Genomic DNA, 23,147 nt, shown 5'->3' with positions numbered 1-23,147 from the left:
AGATGATGAAAAATATAGAATGCATTACAAGAATTTCATTACACTGCCATTTCATTCACCCCCAAAGTTAACAAAGGCTAGAGGTTACTTCAAACTTCATTTCCAAAATAAAATTGTAATGGAGTCACCTTACCTGCATTAGCTGCCTCAATTATGGCAGGAAAAATAGCAAAGTAATATATGAATCTTCTAAATACAATGTAACATACATGTATAACTAACATTCCCAAACAGGGTACATTTTGTGACTTATAAAAGACTTATACTTACTCTCCAGATGACTTGTCTCCATTGCAACTAAAAAAGCCCATTCATAGTAAAACCTTCCTTTCTCTCTTTCGGTTCCACCAACATAATAACGTCCCAGCTGAAGGAGGACTTGGATAAAATCTTGACCACAGTCCACAATTGGAAGCTTGGAGAATAGCTTAACTGCCCTGATAAAATAATGTTCTGCCAGCTTGCTGGCTGCTGCTTGCAGGCAGAGTGCCCCAAAATTAGCCAGGGCTATGGCTTGGTTATGGGTCATCCCAGTCTCTTCTGAAAGACACAGTGCTTTGTAGTAGCCCTCAGCAGCTTCTTTTGTGTTGTTTGTCCTTTTCAAAGCAATGGCAAGCATGTTGTAAGCAATGCCAAGCTGCTGAGGACTGCTCCATGCAGAGCCTACAACAGCATTTAAAATGGCTAAAGCCACATCATACTGCTTGTAAAGAATGTAGAGCCAAGCAAGTGAAACCAAATAGTTGATTGTTTCCTCTGGCTTAGCAGAAGCAGAGTCCAGTGCTTTCATCATGTAAGCGATGGCTTTTCCATACTGTTTGTGGTGTCTGTACAGCTTTGCTAAGCTGAGATAGAGAGTGCTGCACAGTCCTTCCTCCTCATTGGTAAAGACAGAAGAAAGTGCTTCTATGAGGTAAGGTGCAATTTGGGATGGGAATATCTGTCTGCGTTTTCTCAGGCCATATAGTTTGGGAGCATTTTTGATGACTAAATCAATCCTTTTCAGGGAATCCATTAAGGTACTGGAGCTCTGGGGAGAGGTAACCTTTATGCAACTTAATACAATGTGTGGCAAACACTTTTCATGGTAGGACTCTGCCAGTTTGAAGTAACAGTGGTTGGATAAACTGTTTTGTAAACCCAGGTCATTGAGCAAGAGCTGAAACCTTTCCAAGAATGGCAGTGCCTCTTGGTGCTGTTTGCGTGCACTGTAATGTTTTGCCAGCAGAAAGCATGCCCTTGCCTCTGCATGTTTATTCTGGCTCAGAATTGTCCTCTTCAGAGCATACTTCAGTATATCTGACTCCAGGTCAGCACTGCAAATGTAGTTGGGAATTCCCATGAGAAGAGATGCAGCCTTGTCAAAAATATGAGTACACTTTTCTTTGTTCTTCTGGGTCAAGTAGATGACTGTTAGATTTGTATAAAGAGCAATCACAAAGTACAAATCACTAAACCCTCCAGCTACTGCTCTCAATGCTTCCTCAAAATACACACGAGCTTGGGAAAACTTCAGCTTTTTGGCACTGAGCCTGCCTAAGAGAAAGCATAGCCTTGCTAGTGCCCAGGACAGACCTGCTTTCTTTGCTGCTTCCCTTGCTAATCTTAAAAAATTAACCAGTTCTTCTTCTTCTGAAAATCCATAAAACGTGCTACTCATAAATGAATAAGGGAAATCATACAGGCTTTTGAAGTTGCTCTCATAGTCTTTCCTATTTAAGAAGAGTAACAATGGTTGAAAGATGTCAGATGCTTGAGTATCTTCTTGACAAATGCGGAAGCAAGGCCCTTCAGGTAGAGGAAATATTTCAGTCTTTGAAGACCCAGCAGATTCCTTCCCTTCAGCAGTTGGCTCTTCAGCTTGAGTGGCCTCCAAATTCTTGAAGTTCTTCAGCAATTCTTCTATCTTGCCATTCTTGCTAGTGGATCCTGGGCTAGCAGGTGAGGGTGCAATTTCTGAAATTTAAAAATAAATTACAGATCACAACTTCTTGTATGCATGCACACAAAGGCCTTTGATAGACCAACTAAAACATTTGTCAGTGAAGATGCTGTTAGGAAAACATTATGTAAACATAACATGATTTCTTAACAGAATGTCTAGGAGAAAAGCCAAAGGTGTAAAAAGATAGCAAGGAAGATGAAGACGTGTGGGAGACTGGAGGAGTGGTAACAAACAGAATGTGTCTCATGTAAGCAGGTTAGTGATCAGTACACTTGTCTAGCCAGGCCCTGGGCCTGATCCAACACTAATCCAACTCAAGTCCAGCATTAATTTAAACTGCCTTTTGTCTGTGTATACTCAGAAAGTACAGTCAGTGTATATTCTCTGTTCTCTCCATGTGTATGTGAGCAAGAGACCTGACAAAGAAATACAATTCAGACTAGCTGGTAAGCAGAAGGAAATCTAAGAAGATCCAAGGTCTGAAGTGGAGGCTGGATAAGGGGCCCAGGCTCAGGACATAGCTGGATTTAAGGTGTGAAGGAAATGGGAAACCATTCAAGTACAGTAAGGGTATGCCTGTGTCCTGACAGCTTGCTCAGGCAGGTCAGCCAGGGCAGGGAGTAGGGCTGTGCTATTTGAGCTGGTCAAGTCTCACTGTGCTTGGGGGTGCCTGCAAAGGTTTTGTTCTCCTGTCCTGCCCTGGCCAGCCAGGTCTGTGTCTTGTGTAATAGGATTTCTTCTATCAATCAAATATCAGCCCTGATTCTCTGCTGGCACTCATTATCTTTCACAAAATTACCAATTTGTGGCAACAAATTGGCCATTGATCAAAATTCTCCTAGTGACAATATCCTTGAATACCTACAAACATAATAAAGGCAGATATGCCATCAATTCTTAATCCTCCCACTGTTTTCCAAGCCTGTTACTAGGGCAGGGATTAGAGGTGCAGTATTCAGTCATAGTCAGTTCTTAAATTTACAGCTGCAGATCAATAGGAGCTTGTTGAAGTCACAGATTTAGAGCTCAATTCCCTTAGAATCTCAATTCTGAAACTGCAGCAGAATCACAAATATAAAAATTGTTGTTTAGGAAAATGTTGTACAATATGAGAAATGATAGTGACAGCTTAGCAACAAAATGCCAAAGGGAAATAATTCTGCATTCTCAACAAAATATCTCCTTTGGGAAATCTATTTCTGGGACAAAGTTTTCCAGCAAAAAAAAAAAAATCTGCTGGAATTCAAACTCAGCAGTTGCCAGGTGCCCCATAAGCAGTATTTTGCCTTGATAAACAATGTGGAGGGGCTGGGAGGGGGTGAATGTGTGTCACATCAGTGAAAGTCAGTCATAGAATTTACAGCTGGATAGCAAGTCCCAAGAAAGATATTTGCTATAAGTGAAAACCCACAGAAACCCTAGTAAGAAGGGGTTAAAGCAAAATCTCAGAAAGAAAACAATGAGACAAGGAAATTAATAAATGAAGAGACATTAGAAGGAGAATAGTGGGCAAAGACACCAAAAATATAAGAAGTCTCATTAATTTTATGTAAAAAATTGTATGTGTATGAAGTATTACCACATTCATGGGCTTTCTGAAATTCAGGTTCTTCTAATTCATCTGTAAGAAAGAAAATAAATCATATTAGCTATACTATCTTGGTCATTTTTCAGTTTCAAATCTCCTAAAATAAGACTCTATTTAGTTGATAATTCTTTAAGTCAGAAGAATTTGATAGATCCTGGAAATTTAGAAGAAAATAAATATTAAGTCTGACCCAAAACTAACAGAGACTTACCCTCCTGCTGACACAATTCACTGCTTCTGCATGGCCATCATCAAGTAGCTGCCTCTGCTCAGTAAGGTGGGGAGCACGTGACAGTCAGAATAAAAGCCAACCTGTGCTGCAGGAGGGTGGCATTTCTGCTGCTTTAAAATACAAGGGGGCAGCAAAGATATGACCATTCTGCACAGCCTGCTTGTAAAATGAGGTAGCAAGGAGCCCTTAATATTTTTAGTGTCACTCCCAGGGTAATGGGAAGAGAGGTGGGAAGGGAAGTTATTTAGGGTTGTTTGTGTAGATGAGTGTCAGACTTTTGTAGCCATTCTAATAGCAGGTGAGTGAAAAAAAAAATCACTCTTATTTTTAAATTTTTGCCTAATTATGTAGACATTATAACTATAGATCTAGTTTTACATTTAAACATAGCACAGCTGTAGAGAATTTAAGAATTACTATTTTGAGTAGCAGATGTTTCTTAAGGCATATAAGTTGTCATGCTGCATTTTAGGAATATTTTCACTGCTTTTCATGTGCTTGATGCAATAGAAGTGGCACTGAGGGTATGAAAGATATTTACAAAAGCAGAGGCTCACAGACCTATTTAAGCTGGAGGAAAGCTACTTTACTTTGAGCCTTTGAGAATGACCTCTCACTGACTGTTTACTTCTGGCAGTCCTTTTTATAAATGCTTTTCTGACTTTGGTGGATGAAAGCCACAGATGTTTACAGTAGTTGTAACTTAATACTCTAAATATTTAATCAGGGAAGTGCTCATAAGTAAACACTTCTCAGTAGATTGATGTAGATAGAAGAATTGAAAATCCATTTAGTCACATCACACAACAAAATATCAAGCGAATATTGAAAATTATTGCTCTGGATAACTTAAGTTATGAGAATCAATTGAGCTGTTTAAGAGAAAAGTGGTAGAGATGGCACTATGAGCTTGGGAAGATGCAAAAGAAGGTGATACTTACAAAGACTAGGGAGGAGATGTACTGAAAAATGTGCACCAGCAAAGTAGCAGTATGTCCATTAAGCCCATGACATGCTTTAGTACCTTAGAGGTTTGAGCTTTTGTTCCCAGGCTTTTCATTAGAGCGCAGGAGGGGAGATGCGCAGGCATTCGCACATTGCCAGGGCAGGTCTGACACACCCTAGTTATTGTTCACACTCACACACACACCCTGCTGATTTGCAGAATTAAACCAACATGCCTGACTCCAACCTACACAGCAGCTCCTTTCAACCTGAAGCCTACAGGCCTGCCTCTCAGGATGGCACTAATGGAGATAAAACTTCCTTAGGTATTGGACAAGCAAATGCATCACCAACAGCCTGTGGTGGAATAAGAAAACACTGCCTCTCCTCAGTTCAGCAAGACTATTTCTGATGCCTCAGGTTTTAGCTTTTATATTTTCCAGATTCTGTACTGCTTTAGTGTGTGGGTCTGGGCTTCATATTAAGGGATAGCAAGCTCTCTTCAGACAGTAGAGAGACAAAACAATTCCTTCTCTAGCTGGGGACCAAGGACAACCCATCCAGATCTCAGGCCCAAGAGCATAAACAATAGTGGACTGAAGAGAAAAACAAGAGGGATGGGACTTCATGGGCTGGAGCTGTAATTGGACAATTAACTCAAATATGCCAGACCAAAACTTATAAAAGTGTGAGACCCCGTGGCTGGTTGTCCATTTTGGGGACCATTTTGGGTTCACCTGGGGAGTAACCCTGGCTGGGCTCTTGTGCTGCCCAAGGTGAATCTGCTGAGGCCTCCTAATAGACATGTACTACTCTTTAGCTCCATCTAGTCTCTGTCTAGGTTGGCCTTCAGAAGGCATCATTACATCACCCTGCCTTTCAGTAAGTCTATGAAGGTGAAACCCCAGTTACCCCAATTGCTTATGCACAGCACAGAGAAATAACAGCTGTTTCAGACATTATGTTACTATTACTAGAGTTTGCTGCTTTTCTATACCTTTGAAAATTAAATCAAGCATGAAGAGGTGTGTGTTTGCATGAGCTGTCAATAACTATTAGGCTGTGCTACCTTTCCCAAGACAAAAAGTCAGCAGTGTTTGGGTGAACATACTGCTTTTAACAAGGCAGCCATGTGAAATTATAATTTGTAATTCAGTCATGCAAAATCTTGGAGATCTGTACAGCACATTAAGAGAGTTTTTAAAAGCCTGTTGTTTACATTCACTCAGGAAAAAGCAAAAAAAGACAAAAGGTTTCCAAATCCTCTGCTGGAAAAAGCCTTGAAACAGCAGAAAAATAGTAAAAATGATATAAAGTATTTTTACACGCCATATCAAAGATCCAACTGATAACTAAGATATTTCAAAATATGTGTAAATGCTGGGATATCATTGAAGAAATAATTTAATAACCGGGGTATAGGAACTACCCATGTATCTTGTACAGTAAAAAGGAGTAAAATTCATACTTACCTATTCTGTACACAGAGCAAACATCTGTGATGGAGGTTTGTTTCAAGAAATGTACTACTTCTTCCAAATTTTTTTCTTTTGAAAAAAAAGATAGCTCTTCTGCTTCAAGAAAATCCAGATCTTGTGATCTAGCAAGGAAAGGAGTAACTCAGAAGGTGCCTGAAATAGATTTGGCTTAAGGAGCTCACTGCATCAGTCACATATGAGCTTGTTAGAGAAGCTAATACAATCTTTACATTATTGGTCGTGCTGTGTTCAAAATTAGTTTCAGTCAATGTATAAAATATGCAAATAAACTGACAGTAACTATGCTTACAACTAACAGTATCTGCCATATCAGAGTAAGCTTTATGTCAGTGTCATTGGATAGCATTTTATGAGAGTATTTATTAGAAACATGAGTCTTGAAGGACTTTATGGTATTGATTTTCTAAAGTAAACTTTAAGTTACATATGAAATGGACATTCAAGCAACATTTAAGGACTTCTTGTTTCAGCATGCAAACCGTTCAGGCATATTAATAAGAGCAGCCTATTTACATGGTGCCAATGCATGATGAAATACACCCTTTTAGAGGTATCAGTCTTCATCATTAGCAACTGCTTGCAAAGGTCCTATTAGAAGCAAGTTAAGGCATATAACTGAGGGTACTGGGAAAAAAACAGAACTTGGGTACTTTAACTTAGATATTGAGAGACCAGCAAGAGAATGTTCCGCAAGGGTAAAGCTGCCTGGATCTTGTGAGCCAAAGAATAGAAACTGAACCAATATAAGTCCAGCAACCTCTTTTCCTAGGAAGAAACTCAGCTATAATCTAATAATATTTTATAATGTTTAAGCAGACTTCATATTCCAATCCCTTTGCAGTTTTGACTGATACATGCTATGGCAATTCACACTAAAACAACAACACAAAACAACAACAACAAAAAAATAAAACAAAACACCCCCCCCCAAAAAAAACCCAAACCAAAAAACCCTCACACCAAAACCACACCCTAAATTTAATGTTCAGCATTTCAAAACTGAGAATAGAAGACTAGTTTATTTTTGTTTATGAGACATAAATATGTATTACTCACTCATTTCTAGATAAGTCCAGTTTAACATGACCTGTCTTTACAAAACCTATTTGGCCAGTAAACACATGTCTTCCAAGAAACCATTCCATGCATTCAATGAAGAAGCCAAGGATCTCAATTTTGTCCCCTTCCTGGAAACTCAGCTCTTCTGACACAATACTTTCATAACTCATCACAGCTAGACAAGATCCCATTGCTGTGTAATAAGGAGATAAATATTTGCAGATAAAGTCATTTAACAATAGAAATACACTTAATAGAACAGCAACTAAGCAGAAAATATTTAACAAAAGACGTTCCTGGAACCTGTGAGTTGAATATCTCCTGTGACAAGATTTAAAGCCTCCAAACTTCATTGGTTTGATAATTAGATCTGTAAATAGCACAAAAATCCTCATTTCCTTTTAGAAAGCAAAGCTTAGAATATTCTTACTATTCTATCAGACTTTGTAATGGAGCAGCAAAAATAAATGTTTTAAGTCCTTACTTTCCCTCTTATAAAGGGCTCTGAACTTGGGCCAGAGCAAAGCACTTGAACCAAGTGAAACAATCCCTATGGGATAAATATGGATATATACCAGTCAGTACAATATTAAAACAGAAATCATGGAAGAAAATAGGCCATATTTGCTCTCTAACCTCAAACCATCTGTATAAGTTTAATTTCTCTGGCAGTATGAATAAAAGCAGCACACATATCAAAGATCCACAATTACATTGGTGCATTTACTGGGGCATCTTCAACTCAGTCACTCTGTACTACCTTCTGTAGTATTTAGGAGGAAAAAGGGGAAAGACAAGACTTTAGAGCTTGACTTTTTTAGAGTTTAACATTAGAAAAATTTATAGTCTCAGTAATTTTACTGTAAACTAATTTTGGAAGCTGTTTCCCCACTCTAATACAATTGATAAAAAGTTACTGAACTTTTTAGAGTCTGTCCTAGCAAAAGCATAGAGTAAGTTTGGGGTTATTCTAATGTTGATGTTTGAATGAAGTTTCTTACCAACTTTTTGGATAGATTTAGATTCATTTTTATATGGAAAATCAACAGGATTAGAATACCCTTTAAGAAACCACCTGAAAGCAGGAAAAGAAATTGAAGTTAATGTATAGAACACCTCACTAAATGTTGAGACAGTCATATTTAAAATACATATGAAAACTGATGTATCCCTCCCACAATTAGCTTTCAATTTCAGCACTGCCCATACACTTCAGACCCATTTATGGTTTCATTAATATTAAAAATACTGCTACTTTAGGAAAGCAAACCAAACTGAGAAAGTCTTGCTATTTTTCCCTGCCCCAGGTAGAGGCATCTCTAAGCAGATGTGCATATGTGAATCAGATGTATATGGAATAGGTAGAGTCAGGTACCTACTGATGGAAAGGCTCCAGTGGCTCCAGGGAAGAATTAGACCACATGGGCATGTCACTATCCACAGATCCTGTCACATCTTCAGTAAAAGCCCCAGTCTCAAAAGAAGTTGTTTCATTGTCTGTAACCATCATCTTTCTTATCGTATTATCAGGATATAAAACAAAAAAAGATCCTAAAATAAAAGCAGTTGAGCAGATGTCATTTTATGTAACATTTTAGTGTCATATAAGCCCTAAAACTGGCTTCAAGAGCATCAGTAATATTCATTTAGAAATTGAAAATCTGATCTTTGTCAAGAATTTTCTTGCTGATTGTCAGATATTCATATATTTCTGTCTAGTGTGTCTTTCAGTAGGGGAAAAAAAAAAAAGGCAGAGATGAAGCACAGAGCCCTCTGCTCCAATTCTGCATATTCCTATTGCAGAAACAAATCATCCACCTATCCTGTCATCCTGTCTCTGGCAGTACCAGCAGGTGATAGTCTTTAGGAGAAGCACCGGAAACTGTTTATAATCTTTCTCCTGTGCATCTCCAGAACCTGCAATAATATTAAGTAAGTTGGAATATACAGCACTCCCTAATCCTTTTGGTATCCATTTATGCACCAGCTGCACATGAATTTCTTCAATCCCTTCATGATCTCACTGAACCTAATCTGTGTTTGCTCTTTCTTTTCTCTTTACAATGTGCATTTGGAGAGAGTAAATTTAAACTTCAACTCCATTAAGTATTTGAATAGGTCTTAATGTCTGATTTATAGATCTTAAATAAAGATGCTTCCCTGAACTTATCCTTAGCATGTACAGTCTTACTTACCTTCCTGTAGTAGCAGACTTCTGTACATCAAATATAATGATTTTTCATTTATACAGACTTCAATGCCTGTATCTTCCTCCTCTTGGGAATAAAGCCAGAAAGACTGGTCTAGGAATAAATTCTCCATGCAATGATTTATAAAACCTAGAAAAAAGAAAATCCAATTTGTTTTATTTGCCATTTTACAGTATTACACAAAAATACAAACTTTCAGAGAGTTAGAGACTACTCCATTATTACTTAATGCAGTTTATAAATCACAAAATTATGTTCAACAAATTCCCAAAAGTTGTGTGCAACTGAGTACAAATTAATATACTGAGCTATTGTATGGTGAAACAACTTTACCCAGTGAGTGGTAGGTTAGAAACTTCCATATTTCTTCAAAAGTTTTAAATGTCACCACTATTAAATCTTGATCACTGTGAATAGACAGGAGTCTGGCAGAAAGTTCCTAAAAATCCAAACAAATACATTAATTACAATTACATCAGATTTAAGAACATTTTCTCACTAGGTAACACTTAGGATTCAAAAAATAAGAACCCAGAATTTTATCTGTAAGAGTTATCTGTTCTTTACACCTACAACATACAGGGAGCCAAATTTTAATCTGACTCCTGCTTAGCAGTTGTACTGACAGTTTGTGAGGTTAATTCGAAGAGGAAATAAAGATCACACTGAGTGGGACTGAACGTTTTCTAGTTCAGAAATGTCTGTGTATAACCATATGCATAGTCAAAGGTATCTATGTAGTTCTTTCCAAGAATATCCTCTACACAGAGTGCTTTACAGCTTGGGAACTGCCTTTGCCAGATGTGTGGGCATTAATATTAAATAGTGGAAAGGAGCTAATTTGGGGCTTTTTTAACTTGAAATTTCTCACTTCATCACTGTAAATTTTTAGTTTCTACAAATTCCTGATATAGATTACCCTCAGAGCTCTGTACACACATAAAAATTCCGCTCCTTTGATGCACCTTTGAACCTGCTTCCCTGTATAGTCAGTTTTTTTCCAGAAAAGATATTGAATAATTATTTCCAAGTTCACACTTTTTTGGTTAAAACAAATATAATGAAGTATTATATTTCTTTTTTTAAAGATACAGTAAGGTTTTTTTAATCCTCATTTGTACTGGTTCACATTGCTAGAATGGCATTAAATTACACTTTTAACAAAGACAAGCAATGTTTGTTGTAAGTGGTGATGATGGATTTTAAGTTATTCTAGAAATGCTAAAAGGGACAACAACAAACCTTAAAATAAGTGAAAGAAAAACATTTTGATGGATTTTAGACAGAGAGAGCTAATATAGAGCCTGGTTGCATTCCAGTTTGTAGCTTAAAAACAGGGCTCCCCAGTGTTGCCATTGCCTTTCAGGGAAATACAAAGAACTATGCAATTTATGAGACAAGTATCTGAATCACTATCTCAGAGAATACCCTTACTACCATCAGGTTAAAATTGAAATACAACACAAAAATTGAAGGACTGATCAAGAAATTGATTCTAACTCAAGGCAGCAGGGAGGAAATTGTCCCCCAGACCTTTTCTATATTCTGAGTAAAATGGAGCTGATTAACTGATTTTATGACTGTTACAGAACAATTTTAAAAATATCTGAATTAATTTTGTTTAACATCCATATTTTCAATTCACACAGTCTGAACACATTAAAATATAAAAGTCCAACCTAGACTTCTTCATCAGGCACGTCTCATCACTGCTTTGATCTTCTATATGCACCTTTCTACACCAGATTACATATTAATGAGAGCCTGAAATCTATTAATAAATTGCCAACACATGCCAAAGTATGTCAGCCTCAGGGGCTTCATGCACTGCCGAATATCAAAACAACATTCTAACGAAACTTTACATTATCAATCTCTTTTCCTTCAAAGCCTTTTCCAGTCTGTTTCTAGTGAGGCCCCAAATCTAGTCCAATTTTTTGCTCTTTTCCTTTCCTTCCTATCCCATCTCCTTTCCTCTTCCTCCCTCTAAACACAATCCAGAGCAGAGAAGCAGAAATACAGACTGTTTGCACAGCCACAAGGTCAGCCTGATGGTGGGGTGGTCACAACACATGAAAAGAAAGTGGTGTAGACACATGTATCTGCATTAGCCAAAAAAACAGAACTAATTAAGATTTCAGTAGTTTGGTTTGCTCATGAACCCACAGCACAAAGACACACCAGAGGTTAAATGGTATAATTTTTTTTTCTTCAAGAGGAAGTAGGAGACTAACCTTTACTGAAAGTAAACCTCACTGGTAGCGGACAGGTTTCCCATATACAAAAATAATTTAAGAGAGTAATTAAATTTGGCCAGAAATTGTATGCTATTTAAAGTTATGGCCATTTAGCCCTAGGAAGTCCAATGCTTAGGCTATTCTCTTTCAGACTTCCTCTTTGGCTTAGCAGTGAGCTTCCCAGGAAATTAGCATGCAAAATAACTCCAGGTGTTTAGAAGCTGAAGTGATGAGTCAATGCAAGGGCAAATTAAAATAAATCAAAGCCCCATTATTTCCCTTGATGTAAATGAAAGCAGAAAATTTTAAAAATAAACTCCTTCAATTACTAATTAAGGTGAGGTTTTTTATTTATTTTATATCAATTTGGTGTTCCAGTCTTTTTCAATAATTCAATATTTCTAAAGCCCCTAAATGTTTCTGGGCCACAGAAAACTGGTTACTCAAATTCAAACACCCAGCATGTAGATGGCAATAGGACCCAAACACCTTGCAGACTATTTCAGCAGCACAAGGGGTATTAGCTGAATACATTAAACAATTTCCAAGCAATTGACTTACACTGAAGACAGTCATCACCTCCTTGCTGTCATTTTCCAGAAGACGGAGCCGCCCTCTGAGCTGTCTTTGGAGCCTGGGATCAGGACATCCACTCTTTCTTTTTACCATTGTTAACTTCAAGGAGATATCTGGAGGAGAATATCCATTTTCAGTACTACAAGCTTTGTGAATCAGCTTTGGAGAACCAGAAAAAACTTCCAAATCTTAGAATACACATTAAGATATATTTTTTCAGCTTCAGAGACAGGCACACAGTACCCTGATCTACTGCATGTTCTTTTACACTTTTGTTATCCTGTAGATATAGGAGCCTAGCATGAAACAATTTTGAGAGACAACTGATATGTTTGGATGGAGAAGAAAAAAAAAGAAAAAAGCAAGTAGGTTGGTAATTTGTCAAATTAGACAGCTCTGGGCATTGGAAGCATGCTCAGATTTCCAAATATTCCATGCATATCAGAAATCAAAGCAAATAGATACTGCCATCCCCCAAAAAAACAAACAACCAAACTTGAACAACAACAAATAGTTCTGCATGTTACAACCCTTCATGCTAATCTTAAATTCATAGCTATCTGATATGTCACCCCCTCTGCTTCAGAAGGCTTTTATATAGCAAATATTGTAAAAGCTATTTCTCAGAAAAGCTGGTTGAACAGTACCAACCAAGTTAAATGGCCCAACTGAAAGCTCACTTAGATGATTTTCCCAGAACATCTGAAAGCAGCTAGATATCTATTTCCAAGCTCTTGGCATCTGTTTATGAGAAGTTTTTACTACAGCTAAGGGTACAGCTCCAGCCAGCTTCTCTCACATAAAGAGGACTGTTGATAAAGCTGCTTTTATTCCACATTAATTTGTTAATTTATCTCAATAATAGTAAATCATAAATTTTCAGACACCCAGATGGGCACATATAAGCCAATAATACCCAGTCAGGAAAAATTCCAATTGCAAAGTATGTAAATAGGTTACATTTCCAGCAATATGGGACTGTTGTGCATACTAAAATATTCCACCTCCTCTGAGTTTTACATATTAATCTGGTAAAATAAATGGCTTTCACATTCTAGTCTAATATGCTGTATCTTGATCTGTTTTCAGAGGGCTTCCTATGCATGTCTCCAGGAGTTTTACCATGACTTGCATAAATTACTCATTACTTTAAGGTCAAGAAGGGTGGCTCAGAAATATAAACCTGTGTTACTGAATTATAAGGCCTCTCCCTTTAAGCTGTGGTCATATAGTCAATTTTTAGTAGAAAGAATACAAAATAGTCTCTGAATTTTGTTCAGATAACTCCTAGAGTAGAATTACTGACCTTTTCATTTTACCTGAAAACATAAAAACATAAAACATACTGGCACAGAGAAGGCTGACTTAAAAATGTATATATACATTTTACTTAATCAAATTTTTTCTGAGGTAGAATATATATATAAATAATAGTAGACAATCTAACTTTTATTGAAAGTTAATGTTAATGAAATAATTATTACATTGAATTGAAACAAATACAGCTAGTTCTGTCAAAATCCCCTATAATAATGCCTTATAGAGATGAAATATGGTCTAAAACCCCATTATAATCTCCTGTCTACTTCTGTGAGCCCTGACTCCAGTTACAAAGAACCCAAATTCTGTACACAGCAAGACAAGCAGGTACCTAAAGCACAAATAATTTGAGTGGAAATAACCAGATGCTAGGGGAAGACTGCCTGCCACTGATGTGATTTGTCAGGTCAAGCCAGAGAGCAGGGAACTCTCTGTGCTGGTTTTGGTGGCACAAGAAGGGAAATGTGCCAAGACCCTCAATTCACTGTGCCTGCCACGAGCCCTCCAGAGGTGAAGCCTCCTGAACCCACTTACTGAAGAACTGCATTCAATTGACACTTCCCTGAAAATACAGCATAAAAAACAATAAAATAGATACTGGAAAAGGCCACAAACTTTAAAAGATAAGACATTTGAAGGAGGCATATGTAAAATAAGCTATGAACTTTTTATTTGCTTATCTTTATGGGTTTTTTGTAACCAGTATAATATAGAACATAAATTATTTCTGGTTTTTATATCAGTTGCTTCCTCTTTTTATAAGAAATTCTCAACAAATCTTATGCATAAGTTGGTCACTTCACAGCTGCCATGAAATACATTGTAAAACTTACAGGAGTGGTGACTGCAAATGTTGACATAGTTGAGTTGTCTCAAAAATAAAAAGTAAACTGTGAGAAAATAATCAAAATATAGGATAAAGATGGGATGGGAGAAAAAATGCCTTACCAGTTGGAAAATTCTCTGCCTGACTGGGAAGAGTCCTTGAACTGACATTCATGCATTTTTCACTTGGAGAACATTCTGTTATGATAAATGAAAGTGATAAATGATAATGATAAATTATGTGCCTTTTCTAAGTCATATAAAATACCCTGGAAAAAAACCCCAAAAAATACCCCATGCTTTCAAAGCCTTTGATGCATCAGATAATTTCTAAGACAGAATAACTATATTTTCCCCTTCCTGCTATATAATTCCCGAACTCCACAAAAAGTATCCTCAGAATATTTCTTTCCTCCTTGGCTGGAGGGGGAAGTTAAATCTTTATTGCATCATTTTGATGTGAAATCTCAAGATGAGGAATTGGTGGAAAGAAAGATTCTCAGGAAACAGAATTCTCATTTGGGAGAGAGCAAGGGTCAGACCTAAGTTTCTCTTCCCTTGCACCTACAGTAAAAATGGCTCCCACTGATGCTTCAGTGGTATACATTGCTGTGCCTTGTACCAATTAATACATGGAGAAAAATAACTCTTCATCTGTTATATGTGTATGTAATACTTGTGAGAGGGTACTGTAAACTCAAGTGATTTGAAGTTTTCGGAAAATATCACAAATAAGGTATGTTTTGTATTAATAGTAATCTGCTTTTTTTCTTTTAACCCCTATTTCTTCCTCTGCTTTGGAGAATGATATTTTTGTGCAAATAAAACAACCATTTCCATTCTCTCAAGGTTTCCTGGGCAAGGGAAATGAAGACAAGGCTTCATATTTCTAAGAATAAAAGAGAAGTAGATCTTTGATTTTTTTCTAGAAAATTTCTGAGGCAATTTTCATGTATCCCAAGACATTATCCTATGAAGTTCTGCTTTTAAAATGAACCCTGTAATATAGTAGGGCATGGTAATTTCCAAGTCTTTTGCATCTTCCCTCAAGTGTATCTATGAATGTTACATGAATAAAGTCATGCAAATAAATAAGGATACATAAAAGAGTTTTCCCACCTCACAAAGAAAGGAAGCACAAAAACATTGTCTTTAAGGCCTATTACTAGCAGATACTCAAACTAGAAATTGAATTGCCCAAACGCTTTAGCTTTGTAGGGTCTTGGTTGAGTGTTTGACAGAAACTTTGGGGTTGGCGTTTGTTTTTTTTTTCTTAATATAGACTATATGATGTTTGTTTTTAACTAGAAATTTGATAGTAAGCTCACCACAGTGCAGGCTGACTGTGTTTAGGAAACATTCTAAATTTAAGTCCCTAGAGCTTCTGGTGCCAGATTTACCTGTAGTTCTGCTTTTTCTGGTTTTAGTCATAATTACAAACAGAAGGTGTCGAAACTTTGACAACATGCTATTATTTTTATAATAATTTAATAGTTGACAAGAACAATAAATTAGCATATAGTTTTGATATGTGAACTATTATCACTATTATTTTGATATTATAAACTATAAATTTCCTTGAGAGGTAGTTATCAAGACATTAACATCCATTTCTGTGACTTTTAGGAAAAGGCAAAGGCTATCCGCAAGCATTTGAATTACTCATCAGTTTAAAATAATAGTTTGCTGTTAAATTTGAGTGAAAGGGTAAGGGTTATTCAAACTGTATTTATATTATGTTTAAATTTTTTCAAGTACTATAATTAGGTTATAATATTAACATTAATATTAACTCCTACTTGGTGGAATGTCTTGCATACTTCCTGGAAAGCTAAAGAGCAACTTTATACTGCCCTGGGATGCTTGTATCTGGTCTTTGATGTCAGAAGTGTTGCAGTTGTGAACAGAAAGATATTGTGCAAGTCACAGGACTTATACTTTTAAATTGAACAGGGTTTTGTCCATGATTTTTGGAATTATTTTCGCATTAAGAACACTCTTGTAAACTAAGAGCCTGGCCATTGCCACCTACCTATGTCCCTCCACACCTCTACCCAAAAGGTCCTTCTGACTTGCATGGTCACAAGCAAGTGACCACAAAATAGATTTTCTTTTGCTCAAAGGCAGTACTACAACTCAGATGAAAAATGAACTTGAAAAAATTAAAACAGAAACTTACCTTCTGAATCCTACAGATATAACAAAAAGTGCTAGAAAAAGAACTTATATTTCAATGCCCTGGCTCTAGAGTTCTGATAATTTTCATCTCCTCTTATCTTACTAAGATACAATCTATTTGCCTGCCCTAAGTGAATTTCAGTGTAGGTTGTTCAATAGTCCAATCTATGCAGTGTTTCTATGGAGGAAACATAGCTGCTTTTTGAATTCCAATAGAAGCCCATCTGGGTTCTGTGATTCTGTGGAAAACACAGGAGAGTTCTCAGCTTGTGCACCATTTAAAAAACACAATCTTTGCTTAATTCAAGCACAAGGAGATACCAGGAGCAGAGACACCAGGATGTATTGTTTGAGGTCTTACCCATTTGTTCTTGCAATGTGTCCATCCCAACTCCATCCCTGAGGGTGCTGATGGCAGCATTGCTCTCCACATGTTTGCAGTCACACTTGCACATTTCCTGCTCTGTTTCTTCCATCTCCAAGTTCCTGTCTTGCTCTCCCTCCAGAGCAGGGACAATGGTGTTAGTGCTGAGCATAGATGTGTCACCTGCCAAACTCTCCATAATTTGAAGGTCCTCACAGTGACACAATTAACATTATCAACAACCTGAAAGGGGAAAAAATTATATTTTTTTTTTAAAAGCATCAGAAAATATTAACATGTTCAAGAGCTGGGCCTCTTCTGCAGGAGTTATTTTTAATTGTAATATGGATTAAAGAATTTTGGTATTGGCTTTTTTCAGAGGAACTATTGTGTAAGACCCAAATTTATCCCAGTAAAAGCTCCTGCAATGAGGTGGCATCACTGCTTTAGGAACAAAGCAACAGACTTGGCTAACAGCAACAATCCAAGGCGTGATGTGAAATGTACTTGTGCCCACTGCTAATTATTTGTTCTTGGCCAGCCATAAAGCAGAGCCTCCCAGGGATAACATCATTCACATTGACAGAGGAATTGCAGGGGAAAAACATCATTTTCTAAAGGTGACAAGAATGGAACAAGTACTGCATGCTGAATTCAAACAACAAAGAAGGTTTATATAAATTCAGCTAAAGAATGAATCCTCCACAGGAACCCACTGTGCAGGAAGACAGGCATCCAAAGAGCCAAGTATTTGCAGCAAACAGAAAAATGAAGCCCTACTGAAGCCAGAAGCTGAGTCTGGTAGCAAGACTCCATTTGGCATGATCAGGAAAAAGGAATAGAAATGGAAGTAGAGATCAAGTGGCTGTAAGCTTCAATGCTCCCTACAGTCAGTGAGGTGAGGCATCCTGCAATCCCATTTCTTGGGCACGAGCTACTTCAGGGTCAGGAAGATGCAGCCAGACCACCAGCCAAAGCATCTGCAAAGGATGTGACTTCTGGCCAGAACATGGCCACTGATATTTACACCCTTTTCCTCAGTGGGCTTTCACATGTGTCTAAGTGATTTCATAAAGGCACAGGATAGATTTTGCTTTAGTCCTGTCATTTGGATTAAATCTGAAATCCTCTGTGTTTACTCCAGCCATTCTCATTACATTCATGATGAGTGTCCAAGGTTGTAACCTTTGGGAAATGTCATAATTTCTGTTTTCCAGCAGAAATTATTTAAATCTGAAACTGTAGATGAAAGATGCACTTCTGCTCTGCTAAAGCCTCACACCAGTACCTGGTCACCTAGGATCCACTTATGATCTGCCTTCGGTCTGGTCAAGCAGTGTCTCACTTGTCCATTTACCATGCCATGGGGTGTCCCAAAGCACATGGTTCTGGCTTTTTTCTTCACAACTCTGCCTTCCTACACTTCTTGCTCTCCAAGTTTCACATGACAGACCCCTAACCCCGAGCAAACCAAGTACCAACATGAGCAGCACAACAGCTGCCAGCAGCCTGTCAGGGTAAGCAGGTACACAGGACAAGGCAGGATCTGTCTGCACAACTTTCCGCCTCCTTTACAGTCATTGAAACCTTTGCCCCAAATGAGCACTTCTTGAAAAAACAGTGAACTATTTATAGACCTAGGCAAGTTATGCAATTATAGAAAATTAATGAGGTATAGTTACAGGTTGTATGACCAGCTCAGAGAAGTCAATCATAACCAGATCTACCACAAGTTAATGAAGTATGAAGAAATCTAGGCTGGATTTTGCTTTAATGTTTTCAGTGTCCCATTTTGCCATTTATTCAAAAGTGCCTATCAGAGTGCTGAAGCTGACTTTCAAAAGATGCTTCTGGTGCTGCATCACAGTTCTCTATATAAAGCTATGTGTAAAAATTAATATATGCACCTACAAAATACAGGTGGTAACTCAAACACAAGTAATTTTTATCCCTTCTCTCACAAAAGAACAGTTGAATTATATATTTGGCTGACACTGAAAAACTGCCTATCAGACTTGATGACCTAGTTATAAATGATTAAAATACAGGCCTGCGAAAGGCCAAACTCACTTTGCCAGGGATCTGTTTTTCCATTTATGTAGCTGATCTTTTCCTTGAAGTAATGACAGTAGCTAACACCATTCTTGTCATTACTGTACCAAGATTATATGTAATGCATCCCAAGTTTCACACTTAGAAATTAAATCCTTTTCTGCATATATTTTGTAAATAATTGTATGTCCTGTTGCTAAAGATGTAAATATTTTGGTATTAATGAAAATTTGGTTCCTAAGGAAGTTGTTTAAATTACATTGTTCTATGAATCCAAAGCCAGTTGTTATTTTTAGATCAGGATTACCCTTAATCCCAGAAATGAAATTCAATGTTCAGGTTATTCATTTTTTCCATAAGCTCCTATCCACAAGCAAAAATATCCTGCAAAAAATTTAGGAAGAAAATATACTGTGACTGGAATTATTAGAATTCACTTGAATTGGAGAAGAGATACTGATAAAATTTTTCATCTCTTTTGCATCGGCTTCTGTTGGTACGAGTTACATATATGCAAGTCGTTGAATGAACTTGGAAAGCTTGGTGCTATAAAAGCAAAAGGGACATCTGAACAAATCAAAATGGATATAATCTGTTTAAGAAGATTCAGTCATAGAGCCTAAGCCAAGGGAAAAAATCAGAATGAGTGAAAGAAAAGCAAAACAGGTATGTCCATATGTATATTTCTCTGGGTTCTTCCAAGATGCATAAAAGAAAAACTCAAACCTTAAATATTTTTAGCAGTCATGTTCTCCTCTACAGATTTTTTTTTCATTTTTACTGTTTCCCTTACCACCAAATGTCAACCCATGTGGCCTTGTATAAGTACTGAGAACAAAATAGTAAACTTCCCCATAACTAGGCCCCTTGTCTACCTAGGCCATTTTGAATGTTTATCTGGCATCTAAATGTATCCTAATGGACACAAATTTGGTCCCAAGTGACAAAGATTTCATAGAAATTTACATTAAATCCCTGTACTTTTATTATTTGCCTTTAACTATCATGTAAGTACCCCAAGACACATAAGCAAAGCTATAGCATAATTATCCTATTTATTATGCTGATACTTTCTCAATTAAATTGTTCCACAGCAAATTAAAGCTGATTTAATGGCACAGAACCAGAGAAAAACATTCATCTAATATAAAACAGCTTTAGAGAATACTAAACCTCAGTGCTTGAGTCACTCTCATTATTAGAGATTTCTTCATAAACCTGTCATGCTAGTAAGTATAATGGGAAATTAGCAACTAACCATTTGTTGATAGCAACAAATACAAGATTAAGATCTTCAAGAGTAAAGATCTAGCACTCACCATATAAAGTTTGTCATCTCTAACTAGTTCTTAAAATCTACATTTATGTGCAAAGTAAGCATTTTATTTATAATTTAGGTAAAACTATTTTTCTTATGCTCTCTGAGGCTTGACCAAAAAAATTCATATTTGGTGCAGAATCTTAGCCATAAAATTTACTGATCTTCCTTTTCTTCTGAACCCAGTGCCAACCTCTACTCAAAATAAAAGCCATGCAGCCAAGATGTGGCTCTCCCCACTGCTCAGGGGGAGGCTCAGTTTCCAAGGCAGCAGAGGGAGGAGCAGCAGATGCTGGACAGCTCAACGCCTTGGGTGCTCCTGGGGGCTCTGGTGTCCCCCCCCGGCCGTGACCCTGGGGGCTCTGGTGTCCCCCCCCCGGCCGTGACCCTGGGGGCTCTGGTGTCCCCCCCCCGGCCGTGACCCTGGGGGCTCTGGACACTGGAAATGTCCAAGGGCTCTGTGTGCTGCCCCACAGCCCTGTCCAGGCTTGCGAGGCAGAGAAGGTCACTCCACCTTCCCTGTCCCTTCTCAGGGACAGCAGGCAGGAAAGGCCAATATCCAACAGCTGTTGGACATTAGGGGGAAGTGAGACACTATTTTTCCTCCTTTATCGTGCCTTTCTGTGTGTTGTTGCTTCCTTTTTGCTGAGTGTTTTCAAAGCCCAGCTAATCAGAAGAAAAACATATAGCTTGAGATTTTCCATGTAGGCTGAGGGTTGTTTTTCTCCCTGCCTTTTTTTTTATTATTTTAAGATGCATTGTGGATGACAGGAATATCAATTCCTTCCCATTTAAAGGGTGTTGAAGGAGAAAACCAATAACATTCACCGAACCAGATTCTCTCTCTCTAAAGATATATTTCTGAGAATAGGACTTGGTATACAAAAATGGGCTTTATTCAAACCAGCTGCCTAAAACCTGTATGCAATACAATATTTTTTTCATTCATCATCTTCCCTCTAGGAGCCTCAGGAAAATGTACTAATGACTTACTAAGGACCTGTCTTGCAAATGTACTGCCCTAAGTTAATCTAGGTCATTTTCCCAAACTGACACTAAAGTAGTTATTTTATTCCCTCCTTCCAGTTCCAGTTAACATTTCACATCTTCTGTATTAGGCTACAAACATCTTAAAGCCAAGATCATTACAAACTTTTGCCTTAGAGAGTAAATCACAGACTTGATCTCTATGAAATTCAGTCAGAGGCATGAATGTAAGAAAAAAAAAATCCTTATTAGGTTCTGTATAGGCAGCAATTTTTAGGTATTCCACATAAAGGTAAGCAAATCTATAATCAGGGTAAACAAACTTAGGAATCTGAGTGCTTTCCAGAAATGGAAGATTGACTCCTTTATCACAGAAGTAACTTGAGTTTAGTTAGCAATTCTCAGTAAACAATGTTGCAATAGGTATCATTGTTCCCAGCTGGTCTACAAACAAAAAAGCCCAAGCAAACTTCAGAGATCCAATAGATGCCTTTCAAAGCTTTAGCCCTCTCTATGATTAATTTTCTTTATATCTCAGAAGCACTGAAATATATTTTCCATCCTCAATACAGCTCTAAAAGCACCAACATCTCCAAGTTTAGAAATGGAAAATTGGAGAATAAAATCCACAATCTCATAAGTGCTTAAAAATAACCATACACTCTAGAGATGCTTTAAAATAAAAATCAGATCACTGTTAGAAAACTATAAAAGGCATCTGTGAATCTCAGTACTTCATTCTGAGTGCAAGATGTGACAGAACTTGGCCTGTGGCAGATAATGCAGAGGAATAAAGTAGGAGCTGTTGCTACTGAATCACAGCTCAGCTGACACCACATTACCTAGAAGAGGGAAACAGAGCAGCACAGAAAACCCCAGCAGGTTCTCATAACTGTGACAGATCACATTTGCACATATTTTCCAGTGATTTCATTATGGGCACACCAAAGAACAGAACACTACCAAAATTACCCATTGAACTGGCTGCAATTCCAACACATTGACAATAACACAGTCAAATACCAGACCACAAGTACCTAAAGTAGAGCAAAAAAAGGAGATGTAGACACAGAGCCCAGGATTTCCCCTACCTTTTCCAGGTCTGATCCAGTGTAACATGCTGGTAAAGAGCAGGCAGATCTCTGCCTTCCTCAGCTCTGCTCCAAACTGACTCCAGCACAGCTCTTCCTGTTTGACCTTCTTATCTTTCCTGTTGATTGCACAGCCTGGCTTGGATGTGGCCAGTACAGAAAGTTGTCTATTAACCAATACTGTTAATTCCAAAACTTTTTTTTCTTTTTTTTTAAAAAAAAGAAACATTCCTGAGAAAGGAGTTGAGCTACTAAAGTTCATTATGCAAAGCAGAAATGTATCCAGTGTGCTGGTAGGTTCATTCACACACTCCAGCTTTTCAAAGCAATAATTCATTGTGGCATTTTGCATTGGTAGCTAAAAGCTCCAAGGGAGACATCCAGGCCATTGTGTTAAAAAAAAGCATTGTTCAGAAAAAAGTTACAAATAGTCCTTCAGATAAAGCACAGGACTTTGTCACCCTTTTGCTTTTGATTGCAAAATTAGATTTCTTGCTATCATTACAGCAGCAAAAAAACACTGATGAAAAATTTTTTGACAAAAAATTTATGCCAATATGCTCAGGCTTAAATGCAGAAGTCTATTATTTAGCAGATCTGTGATGCACTATGCAGCATTAAATATCAGTTTGGGGAGTTGAGCAAGACTGTTGTGGAAGCACACAGAGTTTATCTGCTGTGTAACAAGACTGATCCATGTGCCATATCCCAAATGACCCAC

The 23,147-nt window shown here is 37.5% G+C and overlaps 1 protein-coding gene across 1 annotated transcript in view; it reads right to left on the bottom strand.

Moving 5' to 3' along the window:
* SH3TC1 (SH3 domain and tetratricopeptide repeats 1) overlaps positions 1-22,525 on the bottom strand; it is a 28,479-nt gene extending 5,954 nt beyond the window's left edge. Inside the window, exons 1-12 of the mRNA XM_009099224.4 lie at positions 22,427-22,525; positions 16,976-17,221; positions 14,560-14,634; positions 12,277-12,404; positions 9,812-9,917; positions 9,464-9,607; positions 8,648-8,819; positions 8,270-8,343; positions 7,266-7,461; positions 6,183-6,310; positions 3,525-3,566; positions 271-1,956 (exon numbers count right to left, since the gene is read on the bottom strand). Coding sequence (XP_009097472.3) covers positions 271-1,956; positions 3,525-3,566; positions 6,183-6,310; positions 7,266-7,461; positions 8,270-8,343; positions 8,648-8,819; positions 9,464-9,607; positions 9,812-9,917; positions 12,277-12,404; positions 14,560-14,634; positions 16,976-17,177 — 2,953 coding nt within the window. The 5' untranslated portion in view covers positions 17,178-17,221; positions 22,427-22,525. The remainder of the gene's footprint in view (positions 1-270; positions 1,957-3,524; positions 3,567-6,182; positions 6,311-7,265; positions 7,462-8,269; positions 8,344-8,647; positions 8,820-9,463; positions 9,608-9,811; positions 9,918-12,276; positions 12,405-14,559; positions 14,635-16,975; positions 17,222-22,426) is intronic.
* Between the last annotated feature and the right edge of the window lie 622 nt (positions 22,526-23,147).

Source organism: Serinus canaria, chromosome 4 (assembly GCF_022539315.1).
Source record: "Serinus canaria isolate serCan28SL12 chromosome 4, serCan2020, whole genome shotgun sequence".
Classification (NCBI taxonomy): Eukaryota; Metazoa; Chordata; class Aves; order Passeriformes; family Fringillidae; genus Serinus; species Serinus canaria.
The sequence above is the reverse complement of the archived record's forward strand: the minus strand, read 5'-3'. Positions and strand labels throughout refer to the sequence as shown.